Raw genomic sequence first — 20,435 nt, 5'->3', positions numbered from 1 at the left:
CCCAGTACTTTGGGAGGCCAAGGAGGACGGATCACTTGAGGCCAGGAGTTCAAGACCAGCCTGGCCAACTTGGTGAAACTCTGTCTCTACTAAAAATACAAAAAAATCAGCCAGGCGTGGTGGCGGGTGCCTGTAATCCCAGCCACTCAGGGGGCTGAGGCAGGAGATTCGCTTGAACCCAGGAGGCGGGGGTTGCAGTGAGCCAAGGTTGTGCCATTGTACTCCAGCCTGGGCAACAGAGCAAGACTCCATCTCAAAAAAAAAAAAAAAAAAAAAAAAAATTAGCTGGGCATGGTGGCACATGCCTGTAATCCCAGTTACTCAGGAGTCTGAGGCACAAGAATTGCTCAAACCCAGGAGACAGAGGTTGTGGTGAGCCAAACTCGTGCCACTGCACTCTAGCTTGAGCAACAGAGCAAGACTCTGTCTCAAAAAAAAAAAAAAAGAAAAAGAAAATTCAATCCAAGCTACTTTTACCACAGAGGGCTTGAATTAGATAATTAAATATACATATAACTACCTTTAAAAACATTTAAGGCTGAGAACATTGCTTTCAAGAAACTGCTAAGTAGGTCCCAGGTTAATATTTAATATTATTCAAAGAGTTGCCACATGAGCCGAAATCGCACCACTGCACTCACTCCAGCCTGGGTGACAGAGCAAGACCATCTCTAAATAAATAAATAAATAAATAAATGCACTTGAGTCTTAAGTATTTTTTTAAGTCCTTAGTTTTAAAGTATTTTCAAATTTTTGAAAATTATTTCAAAAATATCGAGAGTGACCCTACTGAAACAAATTAAATTCTACCTTCCATATAAAAGCAAACCAGTACAGGTAACTTAATTTTATACATTTAGTTATACTTATTTACCCAAGATCATGAAACAAATCAAATTTAATAAGTATTACTTGAATTTGGTAAAACAATTATCTTAGAAATTAATTATAATTCTTCAAAGCTTGACATCTCAGTTGTAGATTACCAATTTCAGCACTTAAAAAGGACTAAAAATTAAGCAAATTACTAATATCAATTATTGTATCCATTTAACCCATAAAGTAGTGGGAATTAATATTGAATTGCTACTCTAATAACAAGTCCATCCTATTCCTCTGGGCCTCTTTTATGCCTATTAAATATATACATGTAATAAAACCATGTCATGGCAATTTGCCATTCTCTAAAATGGTACTATTCTTACATGACAAGTCCCTACTAGGCAAAACACAGTTTTTTCTTTCTCATAATGACATGCAGCATACATGAGCCAACACTAGCAGTAGTCTTACACTACCTGTCAGTTAACAGAAACCATGGTGCTGTTTGGCCAGGCCGTTTGTGTCTGGACGTCTGTTAAGGAAATGTGAAGACCAATTAGCTACAAAATAATCAACTTACTCTAGCCTACATTATAGTCACAACTTAATTATCCAGCAGCCACATTTCTAAATATCTCAACCACTTATATTTCATAAAGTAGAAAGCAAGAATAACAAACTGAAAAAAATGTATTTCCAGTGGTGAACAGTATTTTTTTTAAAGCCATTTACATTTTTTCAGAAGTAAATCACTCTCAAACCCTCATAGTCTAAAAAAATCAGAACTGTGGTTTGTAAAAGAAGGTTTGAACTTTATTCATGTGATTATTTGTCCCAGAAAGCCTTGCCTAAGTTCTTTCCAGCCTATAACAAATTAATTAATAATGTTTAGATGCCATGTGGGAGAGTAGAAAGCTGCTCAATGCACTATGAATAAACAAACATGGATTATTAACATAGGGATTCCAACAGAAGATATGTGAAAAGCAGATAAATATAAAACACCACCTAACCTAAGTCATTAAGTTTAAGGCTAAGATTCCCCCACCCACATCCAGATTCCTGTGAGTAGCATAACATATTATAGCAATGAACAATAATGAATCTTCATAATCTCTCAGTGGAAAGGTAGGAAAGGTTAACATGTTATAAAAATGGTGTTTTTAAAAGCATGAAATACTTAATACATTCTAGAAAATGCTTCAATGAAAAGGTATTCTCAATGTTTCTGATCTTCAGATGGTTTAAAAGTTGCTTACAGAACAAACTATAGTTTATAAAGAATGGGTCTCTAATGACACAATTCTTCGTTGGAAAATTCATATCAAGTTAACACAAAATATCTAAGATATAAAGTTATGCAAAATTACAATAAAACTTTTAAAAATCAATAGACCTGTTACAGAATATGCTCTTGGATTCTGGAAGGAACTTGGTGACAAAGGGATAAGAGAAAACAAAACCATGCTTCCACAAGTCTTTGATGAACCCATAGTTTTTCCCTTCCAAAACTCTTTCCAACAAGCTTCATTTCCTTAAGCTTCCATGTCTCCTCAAGGAAAAACGCTAATATTCAAGGATAGCTCTCACAAAATCTCTTATCTGCTTATTGTCATCCCAAATTCTGTATACAAAAAAAAAAAACAAACCCTTACCTTTTACAATATTAATGACAACATATTCAAGTATAACTTATTGATTAAAACACTAATTATAATCTGTCACTAAGGATACATTACTAATCCAGGATGCTGCTTATTTGACTTAAATTTGTAACTTATTTGACTTAAACTTATAACTACATTTTAATTATAATGTATCAAATTACAAATGTAAATTAACAACTCATATAAATTCACAAAAGCAATGCAATCAATTTTTTTAAAATCATTCAAAAATCCTGTTTTCTAGCAAAAGTAAAAACATTTGAGAAAATTAATTTATTTTTCTTTAATTTTTTTCAGAGACAGGGTCTCATTAGCTGTCACCCAGGCTGGAATGCAATAGCATGATCAGCTTGCTGCAGCCTTGAACTCCTGGGCTCAAGCATCCTCCCGCCTTAGCTTCCCAAGTAGCTTGGACTACAGGCATGCACCACCATGTCTGGTTAATTTTTAAATTGTTTTGTAGAAACAGGGTCTCACTATGTTGTCCAGGCTGGTCTTGAACTCTTGGTTTCAAGTAATCCTCCCACTTTGGCCTCCTAAAGTGCTGGGATGACAAATAGGAGCCACTGTGCCCAGCCAACTAATTTCTTAAACTATTATTGGTGAGCTTACTTTTAACTTCTGCTTGATATGAAAAAATTACTTTTAACTAGCTGCTAGAGATTCATTCATATATTGTCAACATTGTTTCTTTTTAGCATTTGACATTTAATGATGGGGTAAATAACCTTGGTTAGAATTAAAATAATAAAACATAAACTAATTTTATTTAATTCTTCAAGCCCAGGCCATACATAAAAGCACTGAGGATCAAACATAATATCCACAAGGGTGCCAGTGACAGCCAACAGGCATGTCCAAACCACCTCTCACAATACGTTTTCAAGATCGAGCAATCAGTCTTCCAAAGTACAGTCATCCATTTGCCATGGTTTTGTAGCACTGGTATTATACATATTTTATATATAGTTCCATGAACTCACTGTCAAAGCTGCCTGTGTGACACCTAAGAAAATTCAGTGAGAGCAATACTAAGACATAAAGATTTTTGTTGGAAGGGTTGAACTTTGGAGGACCACAAAGCATTATCTAAGGTTTTTTGTCCCCTCCCCAAACAAATTTTTGCCCATTTATGGATGTGATCACCCACACTGGGAAAACATGTCACAGGGTTAGGAGAAAAAATGGATTAGACACCTTTTAGTAAATACAAAGAATAGAAAATAGACTGATTTTCAAGCAGGATATATTTTTATCCAAAAATATATTTTATCATCTGTGAAGGTTAAAATGGTTTGTTTGTTTCCTTGCCTAAATCCAGGAAAAGGTATTTTTGAATGACACATCACATTTTCTGAAGATGTGGGACAAATAAAAAGTTACTAAGAATACAGTTTATACACTTATCATCTCTCACAAAGAGAAAATGCCAGGGGAGCTGGCAAAGAGGGATTTTGTTGAGCAGAAATGAGAGGAGGGAAGAGAAAAAAAAGCATGATATTTCAATATAGCTACTACCCCAAGACATTTTTATGAAAGTTACAAATATTGTACCTGTTTCCCAACTACTTGTTTTACAGAGAACCTATTAGTTTGCTTTCACAGCTTCTTCCATTTCCAAATTTATATCAGACAGACATCTGGTTTTCTAACTGCTACCAATCAGAAAAGAATCCATAATCAGATAAACTTCGTATCTTACATTTCACTGCCCAGTTTTTATTTTTCTGAACATGACTGATCAACTGCCACAGGAAAAAAACCAAAGGAGACTGTGATGTGTGCATTCGTTGAGGTACTCAAATATAACTAAGAAAAATTTCCCCGCAAAAACAAGGCTTAAAAAAACAAAAAAAACAAAACTGTTTCCCAATGCTGCATGAGCATCTTCCTTTGTCATTACATCCTCATTCAAACAACTCTAGAACCACAATGTAAAACAGTCTGGTAGAACTGCCTAAGTCAGATCATATTCCAACCAAAATTTAATAGTACCTAGTAGAAACTCAATAAAGTAGCCCAAAACAGTTAGTTCTACAGTTAGTTCTAGATAATAGAGATATACTGAACATATACATTATAGAAATCAAGCACACATACTTGGACATATCTTGGAAAAAAAAAAAGAGGGAGGCACCCTCAACTCTAACACATCAGTGAACATTCAATTCTGTTAAATATTTAGTAAAAAATATACCTAGCAAGAGCTGGCTTCATCACCCCTATATTAGAATTTATAGAATATCTCTGATAGCTTATATTCTGGCTCTACTTTGGTGGTCTAAGGGTCTAGGAATACACATTAATCACTTAGTAGCAGAATATTTACAAAAAAGGATTGGTTTTGAATAAAAATGGAATTACAATGAGTAAGGTATACTGTTTCTACATCTCTTATTTGCCTAGAAGCAAAACTTATTTTAAAAGTACAGGAACTCTTTTTTGTTGTTGTTGTTTTTTGAGACAGAGTCTCGCTCTGTCACCCAGGCAGGAGTGCAGTGGCGCCATCTCAGCTCACTGCAAGTTCCGCCTCCCGGGTTCATGCCATTCTCCTGCCTCAGCCTCCCGAGTAGCTGGGACTACAGGTGTCCACCACCACACCAGGCTAATTTTTTTGCATTTTTAGTAGAGATAGGGTTTCACCATGTTAGCCAGGATGGTCTCAATCTCCTGACCTCACGATCCACCCACCTCGACCTCCCAAAGTGCTGGGATTACAGGCGTGAGCCACCACGCTTGGCCCAGGAAATTCTTTTATATCAACCTTAACTCCTTCTATGTAAGAAGAAAACATAGTTGGAAAATTAAGTCTGAATTTTTTAAGTTTGGGGACACAATAGAGATATATTGTCTTTCAAATATAAAGTGTACATGCTCGCTAAACGTACTTTAAGACCACTTAAGATGAACTTGTGATGGTTATTAATATTATATGAGGGATGAGGAAAATGAAAGCAAAGTTTTATAAAGATTAATTCAAGTGAACAGACTAGTAGTGGAATTAGAAAATCCTTACCACCCTAGCTAAATAAAAGCAGTCAACTACTGCACTAGTGTGTATTTTCAAGCAAATACAGAAGCAAAACTCATTAGCTCTTTAAAAAATACACACATTTAATGTTGGTCTGTTTTAATTTCTAAGTAAAGCAATTGCAAAAATACAAACTGAACATCAGAGCCATGTGAACCACCATGAGAAAATAAAACAGACATTCACAATAATTATGTCTAACGACAGTTCAGCTGAATAAATCATCTTCCAAGTATGTTAAAGAAAAAGTTTCTAAAAATACTGCTGGTGTTCAGTTAGAATTAAAGGACTTTGGGGAAAATGAAATAATATGATACAGGTGGAGTGAATAAGGATACACGGGATTTACATTTTTCATTACCCCTAGATATAAACAAACATTCAAAAATCAACACAAACTCTGTGTGTTATCCAAAATATTGCAGCTGCAGGAAAGGCAACCTTAAATTAATAGCTAGGGGAAAATCAAGTTTTGGTGGAGGTAAACAGAAGTAACAGTTTTTAATTTGCACTTTTGTAAAGCTCATTTATACCTGGCCAACCAGGAACCAAATGCAGACAATGAAGTTCTCTGCTTCTTTTGGCTATAATGTGACAAGAAAGGATCATCTTTTGAAGATGTTTAAAGAAATAAAGCAACTTTCTTTATAAACAGTCAAATAATCAATTAATGGAATAAATAAGTACTAACCCACATTTTAACCACTCTGTAATCACTACACTTTACATATTTTTTATTTTGGCGGCAAATTCCCCCATTATTAGTCTAAAATCCACCAATCACTTTTAAAAGTAAAATGAATAGCCACCAAAATAAGAAAATCTTCTGTTCACTCTTTGGCTAAAAAGGAAAACAAAACAAAACAAAAAGAAACAGAAGACAACTCTAACACTGGTGATAAAAGAAACTTTTTTTTACAAGTAAAATAAAGTTATCAATTTAAATCTTGGTACATTTTATAAAAACAAGAGGTAATGTTGTAATAAAACAGCAGTAGCCTCAGCTGGCAACAAACTGTTTGTTAACCCTGTGCAATAAAATACTTTGTTCATACTACACTTATTCAAACATGACTAACAGTTACTACAGACATTTCAGGAATCTTCACGGGACTCCTATAGACTTACTGTTAAAACTGAGAGACATTTACAATCATAATGTGCCATGAAAACTTGAAAACGTTACTTCTAGTAGGAGATAATGTTCATATTATTTGAATTTGTTTAGGTACTGAACAGCTGAGTTACAAGGACTAAAAGTGAAAAGCATTCTAAAAGCCCATGAACACTGTTGTTCACACCCTTCTTCAGAACACACTAAACTTGTCTGACACATTTCTCTTCATACATAGCAAGCAACAGCACCCAATAAAAGCCTGAGAAGAAATGCTGCTGTGTAAATACTGCAACTATTCCTGAAAAAAGAATTATGGGATATATACTCCAAAGCTGCCCATTCCCATAATTTGTATTGCATAGGTCACATAATCACACACATATATATACACGTGTGTATATATATGCACATGCAAGAATATATTAAGACGACAATGAAGTCTAGTCACAGAGCAATTTACAGGCTCAATATATTTTTTTACACTTTGCTTGAAAGAAAATTTCAATATTTTACAGTCTTTCAGTAGGCATTATATACACTGCACTTTATGAATCTAAAAGGTATTGAAATAAATTTTTCCAACATTTTGGTAACAAAACAGACAACGTTTCTCCAAATACTTGTGCTATCTACATGATGTTTGCTCTGATAACCACTAATCACAAAAAACTGACTCAATGAAATAATTAGAAAAATTGTCTAACACCATGCATGGGTTTCAATCATTTTTAATATCCTACCCTAGAAACATTCTACAAATCTTAAGATTTAAAAAATTAAGTCTCTGTTCTGATTTTTAAAAGATACCTTTTTATGACAATATCCATAACATTGACAGGTACATGTTAAGGCTAGTATCATCCCCTTTTTTGAATTTTTTTGACTTTTTTTTTTTTTTAAGAAAGATAGTAAAAGCCAGACTCCTTTAGGGCTTTGAACTGTACCTACAGAAAATCAGAGTGCAGTGAACATAATGTTCAGTCCTACAGTCAGGATGCAGTTGCTCCTTCCCATTCCACAAGATACTGCACCTTTCCATCAAGTGTCACCCGACGAGCCAAAACTCGGTATTTTTCGCCACATGCTATTCTACCTGCAGCACCAAAATAACTGGTAATGGAGTTCTTTAGATGATTGAGTTGTAACTCCTGATCTGCTAAGTTATTCAGAATCTCTGTGTTGAGTTCATCAAACTGATAATCTTCTTTGCCTTCATCATCTTTTACAATTTCTGAGTTCTGAGTCTGGAGTGCTCTTCTTGGAAGACGACCTCTTCTTCTCCGCAAATGTGGTATTGCAGCAGGCCAAGATCTTCCTGTACGCGTTCTTTTTCTGGAGTCAGATAATCTATGTAACAGAGAAGGCCAGAATTGTCTGCTACGCTTTTTAAGCATCCTATGCCCACACAATATGTTCTCTTTTTTGGATTATTCTACTATACCATATATCCTTGATGACATAAAAATAAGCCAAACTCAAACAATAAATGCGATATAAATGGACTATCACTTGTGCTCCTTACTTTAGATTTTGTCACTTTCTTGGGGCTGAACTTTGTAGAGCTTTTCTTCCTTTACTAGTAAGCTGAGGGTAATTTTTTTACTTAGGAGGCCAACAAGGAAAATTCTTATCAAGAGGCCCTACTCATAAATCATGTATTGCCAATAATCTCATCATTTAAAAGAGCTCATTTATTTTTCATTGGAACAAAATAATGAATGAGCACAAACTACATCTACGACACTGTTCCATGTCCTTGAAGAGTAGAACTCGAATACAGGTTCTCTTATTACCAGTTCTAGGCCTAGTGAAGTAATACACCAGAATAAGCACAAACTAGCAGTCGGAGTATCCTGGGTCTATCTCTAACTCTATTATTTGGCCAAATTCAAATCTTATTCTCTATGTTCACTTACTGAGTGAAGGGGTTGGATTGGATAATTTGTAAGGTCCTTTTCAGCACAGAAATTCAATTATTTTATGATTTTATAATAAAAGGAGAATATAGCACAACAACTAAATTGAAAGACCCACAGTCATACTGTATAAGTTAACAATCCAGCTCTGTTATACTTGCTAAACATGCAACGTTGGGCTTGTTACTTAAAATCCCCTAAGTCTCAGTTTCCTCATCTGTAAAATGAGAACAACAGGACTTATACAACTCAAAAAATTGTTCTCTTTTGTTTGTCTGAGACAAGGCCTCACTCTCTTGCCCAGGCTGCAGTGCAGTGGCACAATCATGGCTCACTACAGCCTTGACCTCCTGGGCTCAAGTAATCCTCCACCTCAGCTTCCTGATTATCTAGGACTACAGACAGCACCACCACACCCAGATAACTTTTTTCTTTTGTAGGGATGGTGTCTCATCTCAAACTCTTGCCTCAAGCAGTCCTCCTACCTTGGACTCCCAAAGTGCTGAGATTATAGGCATAAGCCACCACACCCAGCCAAAAAATTGTTTTAAGAATTAAATAAGATAATATACATAAAAAGCTTAGCAGAGTACCTAGTAAGAGGCCCAAAAAAGTCAATTATTCAGAATTCATTAATAAATGGGTTACACTTTAAGCATTTAATGTAGAATTTTGCATAATTTACAATAGCAGTTTTTGAATTATGAACAAAATTTAAACAGAACAAAGTAAAAAACTTGAAAATAGTAGCTCTGACCCCAAACAGATTAACCTTTTCATACCTGACATGACATGCTTTAGAGAAAAGTTGTCCTGATTGGGCGCAGTGGCTCACGCCTGTAATCCCAGCACTTTGGGAGGCCGAGGCAGGTAGATCACTTGAGTTTAGGAGTTCAAGACCTGCCTGGCCAACATGGTGAAACCCCATCTCTATTAAAAATACAAAAAGTTAGCTGGGCATGGTGGCGCACGCCTGTAATCCCAGCTATGTGAGAGGCTGAGGCGCGAGAATCGCTTGAATCCGGGAGGCAGAGGTTGCAGTGAGTCGAGATCATGCCACTGCACTCCAGCCTGGGTGACAGAGTAGTCTCAAAAAAAAAAAAAAAAAAAAAAAAAACAATAAACAAAAATGTCCTTCTGAAGGGCTGGATTAAGTATCAGATAAAAATCCTAAGTTTAAAATCATTTTATGGACAAAAGGATTTAGGTGTCTGATTCTTTTTTTTTTCTTTTTCCCAATCAAATCTTGGCTAGTTGCAATGGCTCATGCATGTAATCCCAGCACTTGAGAAGGCCAACACAGGAGGATCACTTGAGGCCAGGAGTTCAAGACCAACCTGGGCAACTTAGCAAAACCATCTCTACAAAAAATAAAAAAGCATTAGTTAGGTGTGGTGGCACAATCTCTAGTCCTAGTCACTACAGAGGCTGATGTGGGAGGACTTTTTTGAAGCCAGGAGTTTGAGGCTGCAATGAGCCATGATTGTGCCACTGTACTCTAGCCTGGGCAACAGAATGAGAATCTGTCTCTTAAAAAATAAAAAAATCAAATCTTTCTAAAGCAAAGAACACTTGTGTAAGCAGAGGCATTAAAAAGCCTAACAAGCACAGCTTCTAAACAATGGTATACTTTTTCTCTGTGTTCACAGCAAATTTCCATACAAACTTGAAAAATACAATGTTTGTACTCTAGAAAGCAAAAATATTCAAATGAATATTAACAACTAATGGGATCTACATCTGGATTACCGCTCAAAAAGCTGATAGACACAACTTGCATCACTTTCAATTGCTAAAAAATTATTCAATCAACACTTTACAAAGAAAAGGAATCTAGAATAAGAAAAGTAAAAAAAATAAGAACTAAAATATCTACCCATAATGCCTGGAAATGCTAGACGAGGTAGTTTCTTTTGCACTGGAAGCACCCGTGAAATCCACATCTGAGGTATTAGATGAATGTGCAGTTCCCTCAGTTCTCCTGAGACAAAAGAATTTAAATTGTGTAACGACTATATTATATAACAAACAGAAATATTAACATCCACTCAAAAGACAAAACCTAGAAAGGGAGAAAATAACTTTCTATTTACCCTATAGAACAAGGTAAATCCAAAGTAGGATTCTCTGAAACTGACTCCTTATCCTGGAAAATAAAAATATATACTTAAAGCATGTCTCTAGAATAAGCTGAAAAAAATACTAGCTTCTCAGTTATTTCACGCATCCTTCTTCTTGAGAACATATACCAACATATCCTCTTACCAAAAGTGGCTCAGCAGTTTTTTGAATCATTTTTCTTGTATATGGGCCAGGTGGACGACCTACAGATTTTTTCTTTCCTTTTTTTTCTATGCCATTGCTTACTTCCCTGAAATGGAAAACCATTATGCATTTAATCTCTGCATCAAGAAAAGAAAGACATTGACTCTATGTACGTAACTAGACATATATACACATATATTTTACTATTTTATATTAATGGTAATATAAAAATTATTAATTGAATCCACAAGTTTAGTCAAGTGCATTGATAATATATTCTAATTTAAATAAATATTTCTTGACTTTAAAGATATTTAAACCATTATGAAAGGTTTAAAAAAGTCCTCTTTAATATAATTCTGAACAATATATACCACTTAAAGATTTAAAAACAACAACAAAAAAAACCAGACAATTATACTGAATGGAAGATTTCAAAACTCCTAAAAGCTCAATTATATAGTTTAATTTTAGGTTGTTACAATGTGGAGGATGTTTCCAGGATTTACTACTAAAAATGATTATGAATTTAGCAGTTAACCTAATGGAGTCAGGAAATATCTATGTTAAAATTATAGTAGTCATAAAGGCTGCCTTTAGATATATATGTAGATTCTTGAATGACACTATCAGAAAGAGAATGAAGCCCAGAGTGGCAGAACATAAAGAAGAAAGGAGTAAGAAATCCATCATATTCTCAGGGAGTCATTCAAAAGGTCTTTCTAGGTCAGAAAGACCTAGAAAACCATATTTTAAACATAAAGCCAAATTCCAAGCAATAGGAAGGAAAAAAGTGCAACAGGCAAAGACACTCTAATTAATAGAAAAAAATAAAAAATATATAGAGAAAGAATATTTCATTTACTCAACAATAGCTACCATATAAAGACGATATTAGATAATATGGATACAAAGGTGTTCCTAGTGCTAAAGAGTTCACAATATAGTTAGAAAGTGACAAATGTGTATACAAGCAAGCTAATAAAATGGAGTGAGGGCTACGAGAAAATTGTCCAGGAAACTTTAATTAAGGAGAGGAAAAAAGAACACTATATAATAGCCTACAAAGAGATGAATGGAGAAAGTAGGAAAAAAACTTATCCCTCTAGATGCCAAACAAGGTCAGGGAATAAAGGTGGAACTATGAGGAAGGAGAAAGTAGGGGAACTATAAGGACAAAGCAGAACCAGACACTATAATCAAAAGTCTCAAGAACAAGATGGATGGGATATCCATTTCTTTTGTAAAATGATCAACATAATATTTATAAAGGACTCCTGGACTAAAGAAAGTAACCTCTAACTAAAAGGAACAACTTACACACAAGGTCCAGAAGGAACTCAGGATGCCTTTAAACAAAGCAGCTGAATCCTTATCTGGTGGCATCAGATGACCTGATAGCTACCACAAAGGGAGCATCCTATCACAATCATGATAGAAATGAAAAAGCTTGTGGAATTATTTTTTTCTGATTCATAATATGGCAACTGCTAGCAAAGGATTTGAGTGACCAAATCTGAAAGTGATAGGAATAATAAGCATTCTTTCCTTCAGGAAAGAAAACTTAATTAGCAGCTAATTTCTTACAAACTTCAAATAACTGGACTCATTGTCAAGGCTTTGTAATCACATTTTCCTTATCTCCAAGATGACTATTCCATACCTTTAATTGATCCTTAAATTCCCATCTCTGTACAAGACTCTCTGCTATCTTTACCTTATATTTCATCGAGAAAATAGAGGCTACCAGGCAAGAACTTCAGTCAATTTCCAACTGCCCAATCTACAACAGAACTAGCATCTGTACCCATCTTCTCTTTTACCCCATTTCAACAGAAGGATGTTTCTCCTTCTAGAAAAGGCGAGTCCCACATTTAGGCTCTATATTCCTTCTCTTTTGGCTTCTACTCTCCTATACCAATTTCCTCTTCTCCAATGGATCATTCCTACTTACACACAAAAACAGGTTCCAACTATCTCCCAACTATTTTAAAAAAAAACATCATTTAACTAGTCCTATCCCCCTCTTCAGCTGTCATTCCATTTGTCAGCCTCCCTATACAGGAAAACTTCTGGGTGTTGATGACATAATACGCTTTCCATTTTCTCCCCTCTCATTCAGAATCCTTAAAGATAGTTTCCTATTTTCCTCCTTTCCTTCACTACTGTTATTATTTTGAATCTGCCTGTGTCCCTGATATGTAGGAGAAGCACAGTTTGACATGTAAATTTGGCAATGCTGGATTCAGTCATACTTCCACCCAGTCCTATCTGGTTTCTATCTGTACTACTTCAAAGAAATTCCTTTTGTCAAGGTCACTAATAACAAAATGTTATGCAATAAATATTTTTCTTTCATTTTAATCTACCTCACTAGCATTCAATACACTTTAATATAGCTATCTTTCTTGAAACACTACCTTTCTTTTGGTTGTCATGAGATCAAACTTCTTGGTTTCCTCCCATCTCACTGATCACTCTTTTTTAGTCTCCTCTGCTTATTTCACTTCTTCCAAATTTACAAATGATATCAGGACATGATCCCAGACCACCTTCTCTTCTCTCTCTACTTGCTCCCTCGGTAATTTCACTCATTCTCATGGCTTTATCAATCAGATTCCAAATTTGTATCGCCTGTCCAGAACTCTCCTATGAGCTCCTAAATTACACATCCAATTGCCCGTATTTCACATCATTCTGTGTGTATGAGGGGTGTGTGTGTGTGTGTGTGTGTGTGTGTATCCCTCATAAGAATCTCAAATTCAATGAATATGAAACAGAAGAATGCTTCATTCACCATACCAAAATCTGTTTTTCCAGATCTTGATTAACCCCTCATCAGTTGCTCAGGCCAGAAATCTGGGCATTATTTAATTGACTCCTTCTTTATTTTCAGAAATTTAATTCACTAGCAAATCCAATTAATTCTAACTCCAATAAAGACCTCAAATCTGTTTTCTTTCCATTTGAATGTTACCACCTACCTCTGTACCTCATACCATCTATCTCTCATCTAGAAAACTGAGTCTTAATTTTCTCCTGCTTTTATTCTTACCTGTATACTACCCATTCTCAAAACAGCATCCAAAACAGTTTTTTTTTTTTTTTGAGACAGAGTCTCGCTCTGTTGCCCAGGCTGGAGTACAGTGGCGCGATCTCGGCTCACTGCAACCTCCGCCTCCCGGGTTCAAGTGATTCTCCTGCCTCAGTCTCCCGAGTAGCTGAGCCTACAGGCGCACGCCACCATGCCCGGCTAATTTTTGTAATTATAGTAGAGATGGGGTTTCACCATCTTGGTCAGGCTGGTCTCAAACTCCCAACCTCAGGTGATCCACCTGCCTCGGCCTCCCAAAGTGCTGGGATTACAGGCGTGAACCACTGCACCCGGCCGAGTATTTTTAAAAGATAATTAAATCCCTTAAATGCCTCCCCTTTATTCTTAGAAAACAACCCAAATTCTTTGTAAGCCCTACAAGACCCTACACAGGATCAAGTCTCACCTAATCTTTCCAATACCTGATGCTACTACTCTCTCATCCTCATTTATACCACATCAGTCTTCTGTGAGTTCCTAGAATACGTTTCAAAGCCTTTGCACTTGTTATTTCTGCTAGCTGGAGTAGTTTTCCCTTTGTTTTTCACATTGTTATATCATTCTCATTTTTAAGTCTTAATTTAAATATTATCTTAAATAGTCCTTCCTTAAGCCTCATCGTTAAAGTACAAAGGTCCCATCTCTATCCATAGTAAAGTCTAAAACAGTATGCTATTAAAAATGGCACTAGCATAATCAGTAACTATTTTACTTGTTTATCACCTTTGTTGTCCACTAGTATGTAAACCTCATCAGGGCAGAAGAAAAATCTGTTTGTCATTGTACTCACTAGCACTTAGATAATAAGGCACTTGAAACTGTGCTGAATGAATGAATGGATGAATGAATGAATGAAAAGTGAACAAACAAACAGGCTAGTACTCTTAAGCTGTTTGCTAACAAAATCAATAGAGTCTATTCCTGGAAGGCCAAAGTCCTAAAATAAACAAGCATCTGGCATCAACTCTTCATACCTTGTCTAAGCAAGATATTATAGACCCCAAAAAAAAAATCAGAGTAACTGCCACTTGTACTTTCAAATATACTAAGGAGACTAAGTAACATACATTTTTAGTTACAAATAAGCTAAAGAGAAAAACTAAGCCACAGATCAACTTTTACCTTGAATCAGATATAGGTTTGGATGCCTTTCTGCCTTTAATTTTAAATTCATGAGATGTTCCTTCAGGTTCTTTCTCTGCTTTGAAAGCCACATTTGGTGGCACAGGAGGAACACGAATTCGCAACCCAAACAAATGCTTCTTCTTCTTTATTTCTTTCCCAGACATAAACCTAAATTTTTAAAAACATTAACTAAAATTTTAAAAACTGAACACATATACATAGCAGACCCTAACTTAACTTTCATATATAAGGCCCTTATACTTGAAAGCCCACCCAATACTACAGAAATTCATTCCCCCTTGCTTTCCTTGATTCTTATCTGCCCCAGAACCAGTCTATAGCAGGATATGATGGGGAGGAAGGGATAGGACCAGAAAGGAGAAGAGTACATGTCCACTTTTCTTTTTAAACATGGCAACTAACTTTTTAAAGGAAGAAAGAAGAACAAAGAATGGTATTTTTTGGTCCCAATATGCTTTCCCATATTTAGTGTCATCTGTGAGAAATATCTCAAAAGCGATTTAGGGAAAAAAAAGAATTTCATCTCAGAGTGGATTTATAAGGAGAAAAACCTTAGCAGTAATAGGTGACAGCATTGGAAAAGAAAGTAGGAGATAAATCCTAGAGGCCCAGAAAATAAAAGGAGTATCTAGAGTGCCAGATATGGAAACGGAAATAACCCAGGGCAAAGAAGGGTTATTTCAGAGCAATATGGACTTGGGCCTCTGAAAAATATGATCCTTAGACCTTTCTTTCAGTCTCTATGGTCCTTATTCCCAAGCACCTCCATCTACCTCAGCTCTACTGAAACTTGCCTGGCCACAAGAACTTCCATCAGTTGTTTAGAATGTTCTCCCCCTCTTTTTCTTTTTTTTTTTTGAGACAGTCTCGCCTGTCACCCAGGCTGGAGTGCAATGGCACAATTCGGCTCACTACAACTTTCACCTCCCAGGTTCAAGCTATTCTCCTGCTTCAGCCTCCTAAGTAGCTAGGAATACAGGCGCGCACCACCACGCCTGGCTATTTTTGTATTTTTAGTAGAGACGGGGTTTCACTAAGTTGGCCAGGCTGGTCTCGATCTCCTGACCTCAGGTGATCCGCCCGCCTCGGCTTCCCAAGTGCTGGGATCACAGGTGTGAGCCACCACGCCCAACCAGAATGTTCTACTTTTTTGCAGGTTTAAGAAAGGGGATCCCTCATTACTACCACAACAGGAACAGATATATTTCTGGTACCCTAAGTTGAAATTCAGAATTCACTGTCCCATGAAATATTTTTACCAGCACAGTAATTACTCAGGTACCTCATGACTTTATTACAGTCTTTTTTCCTGTTTATTATACTTCAAGGTCATATCAGGTACCTCATGACTTTTTGAGCTGGTCTAAAGATCCAGCCACTACTAATTACATTATTTAATGAGGAAATACTACCAAATTCAAAACACCAACTTATTGCAAACAAAAATTTTATAACACTTTATTGGAGTCAATACATACATTTATAAAATTTCTGTTGCATTTAAAAATGTTTCTAAGAAATGTAGATATATTGTTTTTAAAAAGGGAATCCTTGTTAGTATAGTGGTGAGTTAAAAAAAAAGTAAAAATGGGGGGGAAGATCTGTATATCTGTATGAGAACATATCAAATAATATCACTTAATTATTTAGACCACTCAGCTAGAAACATTACCTTTCTGTAACTAATGGTGTTAACTATAACCATAGATCTCAATCTTTTTAAAACCCCATATTCCCTACAATATTCTCTCCTATCTTTTGAATATTCCCACCAGCTAACAAGATTTTATTTCACTTTCAGTAGATTACATTATAGAAGGAAGTTATTACTGAATATGCTTTTTCAATGGGATAGGCTAAATTCTCCCAGAGATACCGGTATGCCTCCCACCCATCATTCCCAGGAGAAGGATTACTCCTCCCTCCTCCAATCCTTGAGAATCACTGCTTTAATCTAACTAAAATAGAATAAGACATTAAAAAGTTTAAAATGGTATGTACTTCTTCTATACACCAATCCCACAATTCTTAAACAATGCCATTATTCCTTATACTTACTAAATGTCTCCCTCATAGGGATACATAAAATAAATCAACTTACATGGTCTTGTAATCATTTAATGCCTCCAGAACATGCTCATATCTTTCAGATTTTGGTGTGTCTGCCAGCTGTGAAGTATCAAGAAACAATTTAACGCACTACAATTTCATCAATTAGTAATATACAGGTGCTAGATAGAGGCAATGTGATGCAGAGGAAAAGTGTACTGATTGGTAGTCAGAAGATCTAAGTTCTAATTCCAAGTCCTCACTGACTAATTATGTGACCTAGGACCATTTAACCTCTCAAGGCTTATTTTCTCACTTATAAAAAAGGAACTATAAATCCTACACTAATTACTTGCTCATTATATTAATCCAGTGATATGTTTATGAAGGAACTACAAACTGTAAAATACCATAAACATGGGATTGTATTAGTTATTAAATTTTTCAAAAATTCTTTAACCTAGGGAAATAATACATTAGAATTATTTTAATATTTACTATAAAAGTTCCTAACAGATATCAATAGGAAGGAGTACAAAAAGTAATGAGAAACATACCATATTCCAGTACCTCTAGCACTAGCATAAACCGATAATCTCTATAATTTTTTAGAATACTGTAAAATTGAGAGACCTTATTTTCATAACAATTATAGACTTTAGCCAGCTCTAAATGGCTCAATAATTTTTCATCATAACAAACCATTTTAAAACCTAAACATTTAATTCTAGAAAAAAACTCTATTTTGTTCCAATAGGGCTTTTTCTCAGAGACCTTTCTGCCTCTTCTTGACTAGGGCATATTAGCAAACGAATCTAAATCACAAAAGGACCATCCTGAATTAATGCTACAAAGACCTTAAAAAAAAAGCTGCTTCCAAAATATCACAGTTGATTTTCAAAATTACAGCCAGTATGTTCTTTACCACTTGAAACTCTCAAGCCTCAGAACTGCTTTAAGTGAGAGAGAAAACAAATCTGCCAAATAGAATGCTGGAGCTAGAAAAAACTTGTAAGTCATCTACTCCGACTCTATTTTACACGAGTTAACAAATATAAAGGTTAAAACTGCTCAAATTCACTGTCTAGTTGGTGAGAGAGCTAGAACCTGAACGCAAGTGATAAGTTCATTCATTCTACACTCACTGAGAGCCCACTCTGTGCCAATCTGCTGAGTGCTAAAAAAAAAAAAAAAAAAACATGTGAAATAGGAGTTAGGTACTCATTCCTCTATATCAAACCACTACCTCCTGCGGTAATTTCTGAAGTGTCTAATGAAAGAGAATTTCTGTTTTAAAGAAGGAATAATATAATCAGACTTTAGAGCTTGAATGAGACCCTAGATGCAATTCAGCCTTCCACCAATATTGCAGTCTCTTTTACAGTACAGATATTTATTCAACCATGGCTTAATTACTGCCATTGATAAGAGCTGATAAGGCACCAACTAAAAAAGCCCATTCCATAAGTGGGCAAAAATCTTCCTCCCCAGAGCTCTTCCATTCCCTCTTTTACAAGACAACGCTTCATATATCTGAATGCAACTACCATGTCTATAAGATTAGGTTAAAATGTTTAACAGCTACATCACATGGTTACTTCATATTAAGCTTCTGACTGTCTTCTTCCTGGTCCCTCCTCCCCACCCCAACTGTGAAATCGTATCAGATGAACTGCTATCAAACTGAGTATCCCCTATCATAACCATGGACTGTTTGTGTTTACGACTAAAGCAGAATTTTATAACTGCTGTTAATTGATCTTGTTTTCAGCTCAATGTTCCAGATCTTTTCTCTTGATTCTGTCATCCTTCTAGAATTGAAGGTAGAGACAAAGACAGAATCCCCTATGGTCCTCCATTAGAGTCTCCCTCAAGAATGTTTCCAAAGCACCGTCTTTGTCACTGTTTTTCCATTAGTTACAAATCCATTTAATTTTCACTTTAACCAGTTCAGATTTTAATATCTCATCTGAACTCAAGTTATACTACGTCTATATCATGCCCAAACCAGCGTTTGCTAACCATAAAAAAAAAAAAAAAACACTGACAAACCAGTATTGCTAATCATATCAAAAAAGAAATCAAGGGTATACGTGTATACATGACTTATTCTAATAAGAGATTTTCCTATGCCTTTTAAATCTTCACAAACCATATATCTGAAAAATCTGCTCTACAATTTTGCTGAGTCAACAGCAAAATTAACTTCCTAATTTCTAAAACCCACTCTTTTTTTACATTTTGACAATCACAATGAACTCTACTTTCTTTTGGTATTTACTCCCTACTGTTTCTCAGAAATTTTATCTATTAAGTTCCTTCAGCACTCCACAACGACTCTGCAAATAACTGCATATTTTAGCTACCATAAAAGTGCCAAAGACTTCCCCCTTTCAGCATTTTGCAACCTAAAAGTACAACCATTATAGTGTAAATCAGATAATCTACATTAGAAGAGCATCATATTCTATGCCTTCCATCTGACCATGAGGTTTATTATATAAATCTCCAAAAAGAATAACTTGTTGTTTTTTGCTCCCTCCTCTCCAGATACTAATCTCACACTAATACTTATAGTATAACTCTTCCTTTCAATTACCAATATTAAGTTCCAAGCCACCTGGGCTTAAGTATCCCAACAGCTTAGGTAATTTGTTGCTAACCACCATACTACATGCTAATTATAACACTCTAAGCCCCAAAGTATTGTTGTTCAGATTTCTTACAATTTCCACTTGTAGATATCATTCCACCTCTATTATATAGTTTCCTCTAGTATCATTTCTACCACAGTATTTCTTGAATTTCATCTTTGCTTTTCTCCCTACCTCCCTCAAAAGTGAAGTAGCACTCGATACATTATTCTGCTATCAACGTCAGGTTTTCTAAAATTTAAGACCACAGAAAAGCGGTTATTACAGAACTAGGATTTCAAATAACTTCAAGAATCAAAGACAAATGACAATAAGCAGATTACAAAAAGTACTAATATCTCATTTTAAACTCCCCAAAACAATCTGATACAACACATGAGACTTCATTTTATATAAAAACCTTAAGAAAGTTTATCATGGATTCAAATGTTAAGTATTTTTACTATCTCAAAGAAAATGATCCAAAACATAGTAGTACTTCAAACAGCTACACTCAATCTATATGATAATCATTAGGTACCAAGCCAAAAGAAGTACAAAAACTACATAAGGAAACAGTGTAATACCATTATCTTCTAAAATGATTCAAAAGTTTTATCTTCTCTTCATAACAATCCTATACCATATTCAACTCAGAAAAAATATGATATATGACTGTTACGTTTTGCCTTTTC

General features: G+C 35.3%; 1 protein-coding gene across 4 annotated transcripts in view; it reads right to left on the bottom strand.

The window, feature by feature from the left end:
- Positions 1-5,583: 5,583 nt before the first annotated feature.
- The window catches only part of MTF2 (metal response element binding transcription factor 2), a 59,147-nt gene continuing 44,295 nt past the window's right edge, over positions 5,584-20,435 (bottom strand). For 3 of the 4 annotated variants that reach the window (XM_003892210.3, XM_009213098.2, XM_021920886.2), the window contains 6 exons: positions 17,160-17,227; positions 15,035-15,205; positions 10,819-10,924; positions 10,647-10,699; positions 10,430-10,534; positions 5,584-7,984 (listed from right to left, as the gene is read on the bottom strand). In XM_003892210.3, coding sequence (XP_003892259.1) covers positions 7,627-7,984; positions 10,430-10,534; positions 10,647-10,699; positions 10,819-10,924; positions 15,035-15,205; positions 17,160-17,227 — 861 coding nt within the window. In that variant the 3' untranslated portion in view covers positions 5,584-7,626. The remainder of the gene's footprint in view (positions 7,985-10,429; positions 10,535-10,646; positions 10,700-10,818; positions 10,925-15,034; positions 15,206-17,159; positions 17,228-20,435) is intronic. The other variant, XM_003892211.3, reaches the window with a different exon arrangement.

The sequence above is a fragment of the Papio anubis genome, chromosome 1 (genome assembly GCF_008728515.1).
Source record: "Papio anubis isolate 15944 chromosome 1, Panubis1.0, whole genome shotgun sequence".
NCBI lineage: Eukaryota > Metazoa > Chordata > Mammalia > Primates > Cercopithecidae > Papio > Papio anubis.
This window is presented reverse-complemented; position numbering and strand designations above follow the sequence as displayed.